The 16,695-nt window shown below is 40.6% G+C and overlaps 1 protein-coding gene across 17 annotated transcripts in view; it reads right to left on the reverse strand.

Moving 5' to 3' along the window:
- Positions 1-16,695, reverse strand: part of HMCN1 (hemicentin 1) — an 883,583-nt gene that overhangs the window by 286,788 nt on the left and 580,100 nt on the right. For all 17 annotated transcript variants that reach the window (XM_079903114.1, XM_079903100.1, XM_079903116.1 and 14 more), the window contains 2 exons: positions 9,377-9,518; positions 8,155-8,282 (listed from right to left, as the gene is read on the reverse strand). In XM_079903114.1, coding sequence (XP_079759240.1) covers positions 8,155-8,282; positions 9,377-9,518 — 270 coding nt within the window. The remainder of the gene's footprint in view (positions 1-8,154; positions 8,283-9,376; positions 9,519-16,695) is intronic.

The raw sequence follows: 16,695 nt of genomic DNA on the forward strand, positions 1-16,695 counted from the left end.
CAGGCCACGGAGCGGCTGGGCCCGTGAGCCATGGCCGCTGAGCCTGCGTGTCCGGAGCCTGTGCTCCGCAACGGAGAGGCCACAACAGTGAGAGGCCCGCAAACGAGAAAAAAAAAGAAGGAAATATTGTATTCTATATTACATATTATTAGAATATATGATTATGTATTATAATAGATTTGATTATACTATATATATGTTAGAATGTATTGTATTCTATATTATGGAATATTATAGTATAGAATAAGTTGTCATAAAGTATATCTTCAATAAATGCTTCAGTTTGGAGGGGAAAAACTGAAGATGAAAAGCAAAATGTAATACCTAGATAAGTGACAGAAATGTAAATATTTAATTATAACAGAAATATTATAACGTTTCATATGAATAAATATATTTATACATATTATATATAAATTCATATATATATATGAACATAAGTGGAAAATGTAAAATGAAAGTTGAGGTGAAGTGGAGAGGAGGAAGATGGCGGAAGAGTAAGACGCGCAGATCACCCTCCTCCCCACCGACACATCAGAAATACATCTACATGTGGAACTGCTCCTATAGAACACCTACTGAACGCTGGCACAAGACATCAGACCTCCCAAAAGGCAAGAAACTCCCCACGTACCTGAGGAGGGCAAAAGAAAAAAGGAAAAACAGAGACAAAAGAATAGGGATGGGACCTGCACCAGTGGGAGGGAGCTGTGAAGGAGGAAAGGTTTCCACACACTAGGAAGCCTCTTCGCGGGTGCAGACTGCGGGTGGCGGAGGGGGTAAGCTTCGGAGCCGCGGAGGAGAGCACAGCAACAGGGATGCGGAGGGCAAAGCGGAGAGACTGCCGCACAGAGGATCGGTGCCGACCGGCACTCACCAGCCCAAGAGTCTTGTCTGCTCACCCACCGGGGCGGGCGGGGCTGGGAGCTGAGGCTCGGGCTTCGGTCGGATCGTAGGGAGAGGACTGGGGTTGGCGGCGTGAACACAGCCTGAAGGGGTTCGTGCACCACAGCTAGCCGGGAGGGAGTCCGGGGAAAAGTCTCCAGCTGCTGAAGAGGCAAAAGACTTTTTCTTCCCTCTTTGTTTCCTGGTGCTCGAGGAGAGAGGATTAAGAGCGCCGCTTAAAGGAGCTCCAGAGACGAGCGCAAGCCATGGCTAACAGTGCGGACCCCAGAGACCGGCATGAGACGCTAAGGCCACTGGTGCTGCCACCAAGAAGCCTGTGTGTGAGCACAGGTCACTATCCCCACCTCCGCTCCCGGGATCCTGTGCAGCCCGCCACTGCCAGGGTCCCGTGATCCAGTGACAACTTCCCTGGGAGAACGCACGGCGCACCTCAGGCTGGTGCAAACGTCACGCTGGCCTCTGCCGCCGCAGGCCCACCCCGCACTCCGTGCCCCTCCCTCCCACCCGGCCTGAGTGAGTCAGAGGCCCCGAATCAGTGGCTCCTTTAACCCCCTCCTGTCTGAGAAAAGAACAGACGCCCTCCGGCGACCTACACGTAGACGCGGGGCCAAATCCAAAGCTGAAGCCCGGGAGCTGTAAGAACAAAGAAGAGAAAGGGAAATCTCTCCCAGCAGCCTCAGGAGCAGCATATTAAATCTCCACAATCAACGTGATGTACCCTGCATCTGTGGAATACATGAATAGACAACGAATCATCCCAAATTGAGGAGGTGGACTCTGAGAACAAGATATATTATTTTTTCCCCTTTTCCTCTTTTTGTTAGTGTGTATGTGTATGCTTCCGTGTGAGATTTTGTCTGCAGAGCTTTGCTTTCACCATTTGTCCTGGGGTTCTGTCCGTCCGATTTTTGGTGTTTTTTTTCTACTTTAAAAGAAATTTTTTTTCTTAATAATTATTTTTTATTTTAATAAGTTTATTTTTTTATCTTACTTTATTTTATTTTATCCTCTTTCTTTCTTTCTTTCTACTTTTTCTCCCTTTTATTCTGAGCCGTGTGGATGAAACGCTCTTGGTGCTCCAGCAAGGAGTCAGTGCTGTGCCTCTGAGGTGAGAAAGCCAACTTCAGGACACTGGTCCACAAGTGACCTCCCAGCTCCACGTAATATCCAATAGCAAAACTCTCCCAGAGATCTCCATCTCAATGGCAAGGCCCAGCTTCACTCAACGACCAGCAAGCTACAGTGCTGGACACCCTATGCCAAACAACTGGTAAGACAGGAACACAGCCCCACCCATTAGCACAGAGGCTGCCTAAAATCATAGTAAGGCCACAGACACCCCAAAACACACCACCAGACGTGGACCTGCCCATCAGAAAAAAAAACATCCAGCCTCATCCACCAGAACACAGGCACTAGTCCCCTCCACCAGGAAGCCTACACAACCCACTGAACCAACCTTAGCCACTGGGGACAGATACCAAAAACGGGAACTACGAACCTGCAGCCTGCAAAAAGGAGACCCCAAACACAGTAAGATAAGCAAAATGAGAAGACAGAAAAACACACAGCAGATGAAGGAGCAAGGTAAAAACCCACCAGACCAAAAAATAAAGAGGAAATAGGCAGTCTACCTGAAAAAGAATTCAGAATAATGATACTAAAGGTGATCCAAAATCTTGGAAATAGAATAGAGATTATGCAAGAAACATTTAACAAGGACCTAGAAGAACTAAGGAGAAAGCAAGCAATGATGAACAGCACAACAAATGAAATTAAAAATACTCTAGAAGGGATCACCAGAAGACTGAGGCAGAAGAACAGATAAGTGACCTGGAAGATAAAATAGTGGAAATAACTGCTGCAGAGCAGAATAAAGAAAAAAGAATGAAAAGAACTGAGGACAGTCTCAGAGATCTCTGGAACAACATTAAACGCACCAACATTTGAATTATAGGGGGTCCCAGAAGAAGAAGAGAAAAAGAAAGGGACTGAGAAAATATTTGAAGAGATTATAGTTGAAAACTTCCCTAATATGGGAAAGGAACTAGTTAATCAAGTCCAGGAAGCACAGAGAGTCCCATACAGGATAAATCCAAGGAGAAATACGCCAAGACACATATTAATCAAACTGTCAAAAATTAAATACGAAAAAAGCATATTAAAAGCAGGAAGGGAAAAACAACAAAAAACACACAAGGGAATCCCCATAAGGTTAACAGCTGATCTTTCAGCAGAAACTCTGCAAGTGAGAAGGAAGTGGCATGACATATTTAAAGTGATGAAGATGAAAAACCTGCAACCAAGATTACTCTACCTAGCAAGGATCTCATTCAGATTTGATGGAGAAATTAAAACCTTTACAGACAAGCAAAAGCTGAGAGAGTTCAGCACCACCAAACCAGCTTTACAACAAATGCTAAAGGAATTTCTCTAGGCAGGAAACACAAGAGAAGGAAAAGACCCACAATAACGAACCCAAAACAATTAAGAAAATGGGAATAGGAACATACATATCGATAATTACCTTAAATGTAAATGGATTAAATGCTCCCACCATAAGACACAGACTGGCTGAACGGATACAGAAACAAGACCCATATATATGCTGTCTAGAAGAGACCCACTTGAGACCTAGGGACACATATAGACTGAAAGTGAGGGGATGTAAAAAAATATTCCGTGCAAATGGAAATCAAAAGAAAGCTGGAGTAGCAATTCTAATATCAGACAAAATAGACTTTAAAATAAGGACTATTACAAGAGACAAAGAAGGACACTACATAATGATCCAGGGATCGATCCAAGAAGAAGATATAACAATTGTAAATATTTATGCACCCAACACAGGAGCACCTCAATACATAAGGGAAATACTAACAGCCATAAAAGGGGATATCGACAGTAACACATTCATAGTAGGGGACTTTAACACCCCATTTTCACCAATGGACAGATTATCCAAAATGAAAATAAATAAGGAAACACAAGTTTTAAATGATACATTAAACAAGATGGACTTAATTGATATTTATAGGACATTCCAACCAAAAACAACAGAATACACATTTTTCTCAAGTTCTCATGGAACATTCTCCAGGATAGATCATATCTTGGGTCACAAATCAAGCCATGGTAAATTTAAGAAAATTGAAATTCTATCAAGTATCTTTTCCGACCACAATGTTATGAGACTAGATATCAATTACAGGAAAAGATCTGTAAAAAATATAAACACATGGAGGCTAAACAATACACTACTTAAAAACGAAGTGAGCACTGAAGAAATCAAAGAGGAAATCAAAAAATACATAGAAACAAATGACAATGGAGACACGATGACCCAAAACCTATGGGATGCAGCATAAGCACTTCTAACAGGGAAGTATATAGCAATACAATCCTACCTTAAGAAACAGGAAACATCTCGAATAAACAACATAACTTGCACCTAAAGCAATTAGATAAAGAAGAACAAAGAAACCCGAAATTTAGCAGAAGGAAAGAAATCATAAAAGTCAGATCAGAAATAAATGAAAAAGAAATGAAGGAAACGATAGCAAAGATCAATAAAACTAAAAGCTGGTTCTTTAAGAAGATAAACAAAATTGATAAACCATTAGCCAGACTCATCAAGAAAAAAGGGAGAAGACTCAAATCAACAGAATTAGAAATGAAAAATGAGAAGTAACAACTGACACTGCAGCAATACAAATGATCATGAGAGATTACTACAAGCAACTCTATGCCAACAAAATGGACAACCTGGAAGAAATGGACAAATTCTTAGAAATGCACAACCTACCAAGACTGGATCAGGAAGAAATAGAAAATATGAACAGACCAATCACAAGCAGTGAACTTGAAACTGTGATTAAAAATCTTCCAACAAGGGCTTCCCTGGTGGCGCAGTGGTTGAGAGTTCGTCTGCCGAGGCAGGGAACACGGGTTTGTGCCCCGATCCAGGAATATCTCACATGCCAAGGACCGGCTGGGCCCGTGAGCCATGGCCACTGAGTCTGCGCGTCCGGAGCCTGTGCTCCGCAACGGGAGAAGCCACAACATTGAGAGGCCCGCGTACCACAAAAAAAAAAAAAAAAATCTTCCAACAAACAAAAGCCCAGGACCAGATGACTTCACAGGCGAATTCTATCAAACATTTAGAGAAGAGCTAACACCTGTCCTTCTCAAACTCTTCCAAAATATAGCAGAGGGAGGAACACTCCCAAACTTATTCTACTAGGCCACCATCACCTTGATACCAAAACCAGACAAAGATGTCACAAAGAAAGAAAACTACAGGCCAGTATCGTTGATGAACATAGATGCAAAAACTCTCAACAAAATACTAGCAAACAGAATCCAACAGCACATTAAAAGGATCAAACAACATGATCAAGTGGGGTTTATTCCAGGAATGCAAGGATTCTTCAATATACGCAAGTAAATCAATGTGATACACCATATTAACAATTGAAGGAGAAAAATCATATGATCATCTCAATAGATGCAGAGAAAGCTTTTGACAAAATTCAACACCTATTTATGATAAAAACCCTGCAGAAAGCAGGCATAGAGGGAACTTTCCTCAACATAATAAAGGCCATATATGACAAACCCATATCCAACATCATCTTCAATGGTGAAAAACTGAAACCATTTCCACTAAGATCAGGAACAAGACAAGGTTGCCCACTCTCACCACTCTTATTCAACATAGTTTTGGAAGTTTTAGCCACAGCAATCAGAGAAGAAAAGGAAATAAAAGGAATCCAAATCGGAAAAGAAGAAGTAAAGCTGTCACTGTGTGCAGATGACAGGATACTTTACATAGAGAGTCCTAAAGATGCTACCAGAAAACTACTAGAGCTAATCAATGAATTTGGTAAAGTAGCAGGATACAAAATTAATGCACAGAAATCTCTGGCATTCCTATACATTAATGATGAAAAATCTGAAAGAGAAATGAAGAAAACACTCCCATTTACCACTGCAACAAAAAGAATATAATATCTAGGAATAAATCTACCTAAGGAGACAAAAGACCTGCATGCAGAAAATTATAAGACACTGATGAAAGAAATTAAACGTGATACAAATAGATGGACAGATATACCATGTTCTTGGATTGGAAGCATCAACATTGTGAAAATGACTCTACTACCCAAAGCAATCTACAGATTCAATGCAATCCCTATCAAACTACCACTGGCATTTTTCACAGAAGTAGAACAAAACATTTCACAATTTGTATGGAAACACAAAAGACCCCGAATAGCCAAAGCAATCTTGAGAACGAAAAACGAAGCTGGAGGAATCAGGCTCCCTGACTTCAAACTATACTACAAAGCTACAGTAATCAAGACAGTATGGTACTGGCACAAAAACAGAAATATAGACCAATGGAACAGGATAGAAAGCCCAGAGATAAACCCACAGACATATGGTCACCTTATCTTTGATAAAGCAGGAAAGAATACACAGTGGCGAAAAGACAGCCTCTTCAATAAGTGGTGCTGGGAGAACTGGACAGGTACATGTAAAAGTATGAGATTAGATCACTCCCTAACATGATACACAAAAATAAGCTCAAAATGGATTAAAGACCTAAAGGTAAGGCCAGAAACTATCAAACTCTTAGAGGAAAACATAGGCAGAACACTCTATGACATAAATCACAGCAAGATCCTTTTTGACCCACCTCCTACAGAAATGGAAATAAAAACAAAAATAAACAAATGGGACCTAATGAAACTTAGAAGCCTTTGCACAGTAAAGGAAACCATAAACAAGATCAAAAGACAACCCTCAGAATGGGAGAAAATATTTGCAAATGAAGCAACCGACAAAGGATTAATCTCGAAAATTTACAAGCAGCTCATGCAGCTCAATAACAAAAAAACAAACAACCCAATCCAAAAATGGGCAGAAGACCTAAATAGATATTTCTCCAAAGAAGATATACAGATTTCCAACAAACACATGAAAGAATGCTCAACATCATTAATCATTAAAGAAATGCAGATCAAAACTACAATGAGATATCATCTCACACCTGTCAGAATGGCCATCATCAAAAAATCTAGAAACAATAAATGCTGGAGAGTGTGTGGAGAAAAGAGAACCCTCTTGCACTGTTGGTGGGAATGTAAATTGATACAGCCACTATGGAGAACAGTATGGAGGTTCCTTAAAATACTAAAAATAGAGCTACCATATGACCCAGCAATCCCAATACTGGCATATAGCTTGAGAAAACTATAATTCAAAAAGTGTCATGTACCAAAATGTTCATTGCAGCTCTATTTACAAGAGCCAGGAGATGGAACCAACCTAAGTGTCCATCATTGGATGAATGGATAAAGAAGATGTGGCACATATATACAATGAATATTACTCAGTCATAAAAAGAAACGAAATTGAGATATTTGTAGTGAGGTGGATGGACCTAGAGTCTGTCATACAGAGTGAAGTAAGTCAGAAAGAGAAAGATAAATACTGTATGCTAACACATATATATGGAATCTAAGAATAAAAAAATGTCATGAAGAACCTAGGGGTAAGACGGGAATAAAGACACAGACCTACTAGAGAATGGACTTGAGGATATGGGGAGGGGGAAGGGTAAGCTGGGACAAAGTGAGAGAGTGGCATGGACATATATACACTACCAAACGTAAAATACATAGCTAGTGGGAAGCAGCCGCATGGCACAGGGAGATCAGCTCGGTGGTTTGTGACCACCTAGAGGGGTGGGATAGGGAGGGTGGAAGGGAGGGAGACACAAGAGGGAAGAGATATGGGAACATATGTATATGTATAACTGATTCACTTTGTTATAAAGCAGAAACTAACACATCATTTTAAAGCAATTATACTCCAGTAAAGATGTTAAAAAAAAAAAAGAAAGTTGAGGTAAACTCGGAAGGATACAGAAGTTATTAATTTGTAAGTAAAATATTGCAAAGAACAGATGAATCATGGAAGGATAGAACTCTGTGGACATTCTGGAACTCTTCCATAATCTGGAAGCTTCCTTGATTTCTGTTGATTACTGAAGCTATTCACTCCCTGAACTTTTAACTTAAATTAGTTACACTATTTGCTTTAATCAATGTGTGAAACGAACAATAAATTATACAACTGGGTATAACTCATTCCTAATATTAATTTTCAAAAAAGTACTTTTACATTGTTTGATATGATATTCATACTATTTGTACTTCCTTTTAAACTGATTATACTTGCCAGTGTATCTGAGGGTAGAAGTCTGTTTATCCATCCCAGCTGAATTACTTGCCAGGCAACCATAGATCCCTGCATCTTTGGGAACTGCATTTTTAATAAATAAGATACCTTCTGAGGTCATCCTATACCTACAGACAAAAAGAAAATAAAATTGAAAATACTCTAATAATAGTATCAAGGAACTATAGCACCTTCCTTTCAAATATTTTAGAGTTATGTTTGTGGTGCTGATTGCAGAAATGATTAACATCATCATTTTATAAGCAGAAATGTTATAATGATAATAACAATAGGTCCCACATATCTAGTACTTGCCATGTATCAGGGCTGCTCTAGTACCTTTACATTTATCAATGTTTTAAATCTTCCTAACAACCCAATGAGTTAGATACTATTATCTCTGTTATACAGATGAGCAAAGAGGTTATACACCTTGCCCAGAGTCAGGGTTAGTAAAGGGAAGAAGTGGAATTTGCACCCAGGCAATCTTGCTCTGTGTGAACTTCTAAGCCCAACAGTTCCTCAAAATGAAAACCTGAGAGATGCAACTCACTCATCTCAAGTGAGTCTGTGAAGAGACCAGGAATAGAATTTGGCTCATAGCTAAGCCCTTCTCCCCCTGCCAAACCCAGAGTAATGGAAGCCCGATGGCTGGAAACTTCATTGCTTATGCCCCTCGTGTTCAGTACTCTCTTTGAGCATAAGAGGATTCATTTTCTTTTAAAAGCATCCAGCAGAATAAAATACCTCTCAGTGTACGATAGTATGGCAGCAGCAAGCAGGAGTTACGAAGAATGTCTGCATACACTTTAATTAGAGCTACTGTTCTGTCCTTTGTCTCTCCCTCTCTCTTCTGTTAAATCTCAGGACCAAACCTCTAGTAGATGGGTTAAAACTATACATTACTTTACCCACAGAAAGTTTATTATCCCCATTTCAATTATTCAAGGTAAACCAACTGTTACAGTGTTATGTTTGCAAAGCAAAGTATTAGGAAGCACTTAGTCCCAGCTATTGAATTCAAGACTTAAGAACCTCAGACTCTATACATTCATCATTTATTATTTTACTGACATTTCCTGGCCTATTGAGAAAATCTAAAGCTGCGGATTTGGGTCAAATCTCCCTTAATCTTAGGGATTTGGTCAGATTAATACTGTCCAGAACTTTCACTAACTTCTCTCACTCAGTAAAAACAAAGAACATGATACAAACCCAGTACCTGTGTGAACCCACAATAAACATATCATTCATAGTCCAGGTGATCTTTGGTTTGGGATAACCTGTTGCAGAACACATGATGGAGACCTCAGATCCACCTGTAAACGACTGATTCTTGGGCATAACAGTGACTTTGGGCGGTTCTGCAAAGGAAACACACAGAGTGAAATGTCAGTGATGTTAGCAGATTTGCAGGCTTCTCACTGCCACACCATTACTTTTAAAAAATTATTTGTTTATTTATTTTGCACTTTCAAGACTGTACAAAACTGGGGTCTGCTCCTTCCAGCCCCCCAGAACTCCTCCACTCCCTGAAAGACCGATGCAGACTGTGGCTGGGCCCCCAAAGCGTGACTCTGCACCCCACAGGCCCAGGCAGGACCACAGAGGGTCTCATCTCTGGCCATTCAACCCAAGGCCTTGCAGCCCAGCCCAGCCCTGTCAGCCCATCTGGAGCCCCAGGCCTGCTCCTACTCTTGGATCTTGGAGGCATGACACTGGGCAAGGCTTTGCCTTCAGAGCTTGGTGAGGGTCTGGCACACTCTCCTTTGAGGGGACATCAGGGGCCTGGGTCTGAGGCCAATGACAGAAAGAGGCTTCCACTTTCTGGGGCCTGAATGCAAGGTGGAGAGAAGCAGGACTATGACACAGTATTATTCGGCAGCCAGGGCTGGGGTCTCTCTGTCCATTCTCTAGCCAGGTCCTTCCCTCAGCTCCTGACCCACCCATGGCCTTAGCTACTGGGCTGGCTGGGCACCAGGACCTGCAGTGGCCCCATTTTTCTGGGGTATCTTGGACATGCGGGAGAAGGTGGTCCTTGGGACTTGGATGTTCCCAAGCTCATGGCAGCTGGTGTCCATGAGCTTGGGAACATCCAGCCACAGGGTGGCTGCTGGTGGGGATGGCATCCAGCACCTTCATCTTGACCATTCCTGAGGTGAAGAGCTTCCTCTTGGGGTTGTAGAAGGAGAAGGTAGAGTATAACACAGAGGTGAGGGGCAACCAGACTCAGATCACCAGGTAGAAGGCTCCTCTCTTGAAAAGCAGCAGGTCCTGTTGTCGTTCCACATGCCCTCAGGGTAGAGTCACACTTCAAGGTTCTCTCTGACCATGCCCAAGCCCAAGTGTGCCATCATGGTCCTGGTACTTTGTTAGTTGATGACAGAAGAAATTTTCACAAATTAAAGTATGGGGAATTCATCCTAGTTTATACATGATTTGGCTTGAACTTTATGCTAGTTAGAACAGCCTGTCTATGTACTGTCAAGCATGCATTGTACATGGGCTTTAACCATTAAAGAATGTATTTAAAAAATAAAAATGGAGTAACTGTGGTTCAAACACTCAAAATGGAGCCAGGTGGCCATTGTGGGTGTGGTTTCAGACACGCTCCTGCATCACTGAGAACTTGAATTTTCTGAACGGTATCAAACTCAAGGACACCACCAAGTATTCTCAAAACAACATCTGCTAGCAGTTGCCTGCTGCAACCTTATGGTCTCAAGGTCTCCCCTTGTAACTATGCAACCATTCAGTCCCCAAACAATCCTTGCTTAACAAGCACCCTTTCTTCTTGCTGGTTCTAATCCTAATTCTTGACAAACAACTTACGCAACTTTGTGGGTTTTGCCTATATAAGCCTCCCTTATTTTGTGGTCAGGCAGAACACAATTCAAGTGCTTCTTGAATCTGTGTCTCCAGGGCTACAGTCCTCAGTTTGGCTTAAATAAAACTCTTTTCTATTCCTATTATAGACTGTTTACTGATTATTTACATTGGCAATGAAGATGCCCCAAGGTACACAAGATTAGGCCCATGCATCCCATGAAGAACGGCTCCTGCTTGGCAATCTGCATTCAGCAAGGGCCTCCATGAGACCACTATGCCCAGGATGCTCTGGTGGTTAGAGATGATGACACAGGGGTGGTCCACCTCCAGCTTCTGGCGGCCCTTAATCTCAAAGTCAGTGCAGTATATGCACTTGAAGGACTGGATGCGCCAACTGATGATGCTCACATTCTCCACTATCTGGCCACGGTGACACAGCAGGCAGGTGACCACGGCCACGGTGACGACGTGCATGCAGTACAGGGTGATCTTGGCTTAGAACTTGGCCGTGCAGCTCAGCTGCACAAGCAGCAACAGGAGCAGCAGCTGCAGCAGTGTGCAGTCAGCCACGGCCAGAGTTCCATGGCCAAGGCCGCGCTGGGATCGTGCATGTATGGTGGCCCCCTTGGAGCCTCGATGGCACTGGTCTCAGGCTCCCTCCTTGGGCTCTGGCTAGAGAGGAGGAGCTCTTTGGATAACCCATATCAGAGATCTGGTCCAATCAGTGCAAGAGAGAAACCAAAAGTAATGAAAGCACGGGAGGTAAATCGCTTTTGAGAGTAAAATGAATCTGATCCCAGTGCTGTGTTTCTGCATCTCCACTGGTTACTATGGGGCCCCTTGCTACTTTGCTCCCACTAGCTGACTACTGGTTTCCGTCTGCTCATCTGGAACTTCAATATAAACCTGTTTTCAGGTAAAGTCTCTATACTGGGCCTTTTGCTACTTTCTATCTAGTGAACATAGGTTTGGAGCCAATCTTGTCCTGACTGCTGCCTGTTTTGAGTTGCTCTTTCCCTTTTTATTTGTTTGATTGTAAGTTTGCTGAGGTCGAGACCATGTCTTTCTTATTATTCCATTTCCAATATATTCCACAGTACATAACATCTCTTTCATGTTATGCAGTGACTTGTAAATGAAAGACACTTAAAGCCATTGATGGAATACAGGTCATTCCTAAAATGTAACTTGGCTCTGAGAATTTTTATGCCTGCCGGCCTCTGGAGATCCTGCTATACTGATCATTTGCCTCATGCCCATGGATTCATAAGATCTCAACTTAGAAAATATCAAAGTGCCTATTGCATTCCACTTCTATGGCAGAAAAAAGACTTTTGAAAATGATATATTAAATCAGAAATTCATTGTCAAAAAGAATACAAGAATTCTCTGGGGTAGCTGGGATGCTGATATATCTGGTCTAATCAATTATATGTTTTACATCTATACTACTACAGAGTAAGAATTAATCATCAAAGAAGGTACCATCAAAGAAATATTTAATCATTTTCTTTCTCTTTAAAGCCTGTTTATTTTTTTATTTTATTGAAGTATAATTTACTCATAATATTATAATAACTTCAGGTGTAAAACATAGTGATTAGTTATTTATATAGATTAGGCACCATACAAAATTGTTATAATATTGACTATATTCCCTGTGCTGTACATTATATACCTGTGACTTATTTATTTTATAACTGGTAGTTTAAATAATTTACTTAGTGTAAATATCCCCCACTCAATCAGCTAGAAATAAATTCATTTCCACAATTTTTGAAACGATGTCATGAGTATTAACAAAAATAAATTAATTCAATAATGTGCTTTTTGCACAATTATTATGTTCCAGGCTCTGTGCTAACTTACAGGGATACACTGATGAGCCAAACAGACATGGTGTCAGCTTTCCATTCAATTGGGTTTTTACTATAAAGGAAATTGAGAATGCAGTTAGTCAGTTAGATCTGGATATATTTATGATGTACCTTTATTATAAGTCAGTCTGCAAACTGTGGTTTGGTTTCACTAAGAGGAATCCCCAAACATTTGAAAGAGATACAAATGATGCTGCTGAACTGGGCAGCTAAAGAATGGAACAAACCAAATTAGTGCCTAATTGCTAGCAGCTTATAATCGCCCTTCTTTTTTCTCCTGTTTACACTGTGTTTTTCAAATAATGTTTGCCTTTGAAGTTAATGTTTAAAGGATTTTTCCAGACAGTGGACTTGGTTGACAGACTCATTATTCCATGGTTTCTTCTTGGTGAACATAGGGCTAAAGAAACATGTGAGGCCAAGGGCAGACTGGCCATAGCCAGTAAGTTCAAATTGTGATTGCATCTGGAGTCCATCAATTCTGAAATGCTGGAGTACTACACATGTGGGGATGCTGCAGACAATCTTTAGGGGAAGAGGTGGAAAAAAATGAACAGTTGTTTTTCTTTGGAATTTTTTGAATACCCACATTTATTCCCACCTTCCTAAAATAAAAGGTTTTTCATGTCTACCTCATTTTGACATAGGATTGCTGCAAAGACTCGGCAGCTCTTGGGAATTCTGTCTAAACATGATGCCTTCCAATGCCGTCTGCCAGAATTGGTTTGGCATATCTCCCAGCGAGAATCCCACTGGTAGGCTCTGTAGTTCACATATTAAAGTGAAAATAAATGTCAGTTACCCAAGCCAGGATATAGAGAGCTAAGAGGTCATTTCTCAAATAATGCCTGGGTATAGGGTGCTGCTCAGGGTCATGAAATAAGTCTGTGTGCAACATACAGATGGGATGACATCATCCCACAGAAGGTGAGAAATTTACCACTGCTCTGGAAAGAATATTTCTCCTGATAATAAAATTAGAAAGGACATGAACAAACACAGGGAAGCATAATGGGATTTCAACCAAATAACAGTTGAATAAAGATGATCAGAATGATTCAGGCTTTACCTGATTACGTTAAAGAAGGATATAATAGACCTCACTTATTTCAACTGTTAGATTTCTTTTAATCCCTAGAAAAAAGCTCAACTTGTTTTTAAAAAGTAGTTGTAATGGAGCAAGGACAAGGTATTGAAGAACCATAGTTCAACTCCATCAAAGTCCAGAGTCCAATTTTAGGCTTTAAGGAGAAGTAATCCATTCTCAGTTGGTTTTCAGTCTCATTTCAGCATCACAATCATCACCATTATCATCACCAACACTAACCATCTGCACCACCATCATAAATAACAACTTGCTGTTCATTAGCCAAAGCAATGGGAACATGGCACTCTATTAGGTATTAAGGCATTAATTCATTCTTTATATTTGAACCATAACGAAAGAAAAATATGTGAGTTTTTATAATTCATCACCAATGATTTTAAAATGTTAAACATAAATTAGGATACTAAGAATAAAAAATACTACTTTAAGACTTAGGTGTCTTTACATAGCATTAATGCTCAGGTTGCAAAATGCATTATAAGAGAGCATGAAAACAGCCATTGCTCTGACTACAAAGACCAAGGAAGATAAAAGAGAAATGCAAATCAAAACTACAATGAGATATCTCACACCAGTCAGAATGGCCATCATCAAAAAATCTACAAACAATACATGCTGGAGAGGGCATGGAGAAAAGGGAACCCTCCTGCACTGTTGGTGGGAATGTAAATTGATACAGCCACTATGGAGAACAGTATGGAGGTTCCTTAAAAAACTACAAATAGAACTACCATATGACCCAGCAATCCCACTACTGGGCATATACCCTGAGAAAACCAAAATTCAAAAAGAGTCATGTACCAAAATGTTCATTGCAGCTCTATTTACAATAGCCCGGAGATGGAAACAACCTAAGTGCCCATCATCGGATGAATGGATAAAGAAGATGTGGCACATATATACAATGGAATATTACTCAGCCATAAAAAGAAACGAAATTGAGCTATTTGTAATGAGGTGGATAGACCTAGAGTCTGTCATACAGAGTGAAGTAAGTCAGAAAGAAAAAGACAAATACCGTATGCTAACACATATATATGGAATTTAAGAAAAAAATGTCATGAAGAACCTAGGGGTAAAGCAGGAATAAAGACGCAGACCTCTTAGAGAACAGACTTGAGGTTATGGGGAGGGGGAAGGGTGAGCTGTGACAGGGCGAGAGAGAGTCATGGGCATATACACAGTAACAAACGCAGTAAGGTAGATAGCTAGTGGGAAGCAGCCGCATGGCACAGGGATATTGGCTCGGTGCTTTGTGACAGCCTGGAGGGGTGGGATGGGGAGGGTGGGAGGGAGGCAGACGCAACAGGGAAGACATATGGGAACATATGTTTATGTATGACTGATTCACTTTGTTAAAAGCAGAAACTAACACACCATTGTAAAGCAATTATACCCCAATAAAGATGTTAAAAAAAAAAAAAATTTAGAAACAATAAATGCTGGAGAGGGTGTGGAGAAAAGGGAACACTCTTGCACTGTTGGTGGGAATGTAAATTGATACAGCCACTATGGAGAACAGTATGGAGGTTCTTTAAAAAACTACAAATAGAACTACCATGCGACCCAGCAATCCCACTACTGGGCATATACCCTGAGAAAACCAGAATTCAAAAAGAGTCATGTACCAATATGTTCACTGCAGCTCTATTTACAATAGCCAGGAGATGGAAGCAACCTAAGTGTCCATCAACAGATGAATGGATAAAGAAGATGTGGCACATATATACAATGGAATATTACTCAGCCATAAAAAGAAATGAAGTTGAGTTATTGGTCGTGAGGTGGATGGACCTAGAGTCTGTCATACAGAGTGAAGTAAGTCAGAAACAGAAAAATAAATACCATATGCTAACACATATATATGGAATCTAAGAGAAAAAAAAAAAGGTCATGAAGAACCTAGGGGTAAGACAGGAATAAAGACACAGACCTACTAGAGAATGGACTTGAGGATACGGGGAGGGGGAAGGGTAAGCTGTGACAAAGTGAGAGAGTGGCATGGACATATATACAGTAACAAATGTAAAATAGATGGCTAGTGGGAAGCAGCCGCATAGCACAAGGAGATCAGCTTGGTGGTTTGTGACCACCTAGAGGGGTGGGATAGGGAGGGTGGGAGGGAGGGAGACACAAGAGGCAAGAGATATGGGAACATATATATATGTATAACTGATTCACTTTGTTATAAAGCAGAAACTAACACACCATTGTAAAGCAATTATACTCCAATAAAGATGTCAAAAAAAAAAAATCTCACCTAACTTGAAAATCTCCAACATCACCTTCATACGCAAGACGCATATTTCCTGTTAGTCAGGTCAATTGGGTCTGATTTGTTGCTGCTATGCCTCTGGTAGGAAACTCTCAAAGACAAGACCTAAGGCCTTTTTCTTCAAGGTGATTTAATTCCCATCAACAAATTAATCAGACAATGGTAATGATTTGAATTACTTAAGCAATAATTTAAAATATTTTTCAACACTGGTATATTTACAGTACTTGGGCAAACTTCTTTGGGCTTTCGTTCTTTCACAAAACAAACATTCATCGAGTACCTACTGTATTTCTGACACTTTATGACCTCAAAGATCTCACAGAATATTGTATACAAAGACATATTATGTACAATTAGGAACTAAATCTCTTTCTAGTAGTCAGTTCATTGAAATAGAAAGGTGGGCAGAAGTTAATGAGTATCTATGTGCCAAGAATCTAAGTCTAGAC

Source organism: Stenella coeruleoalba (assembly GCF_951394435.1).
Source record: "Stenella coeruleoalba genome assembly, chromosome: 1".
Classification (NCBI taxonomy): Eukaryota; Metazoa; Chordata; class Mammalia; order Artiodactyla; family Delphinidae; genus Stenella; species Stenella coeruleoalba.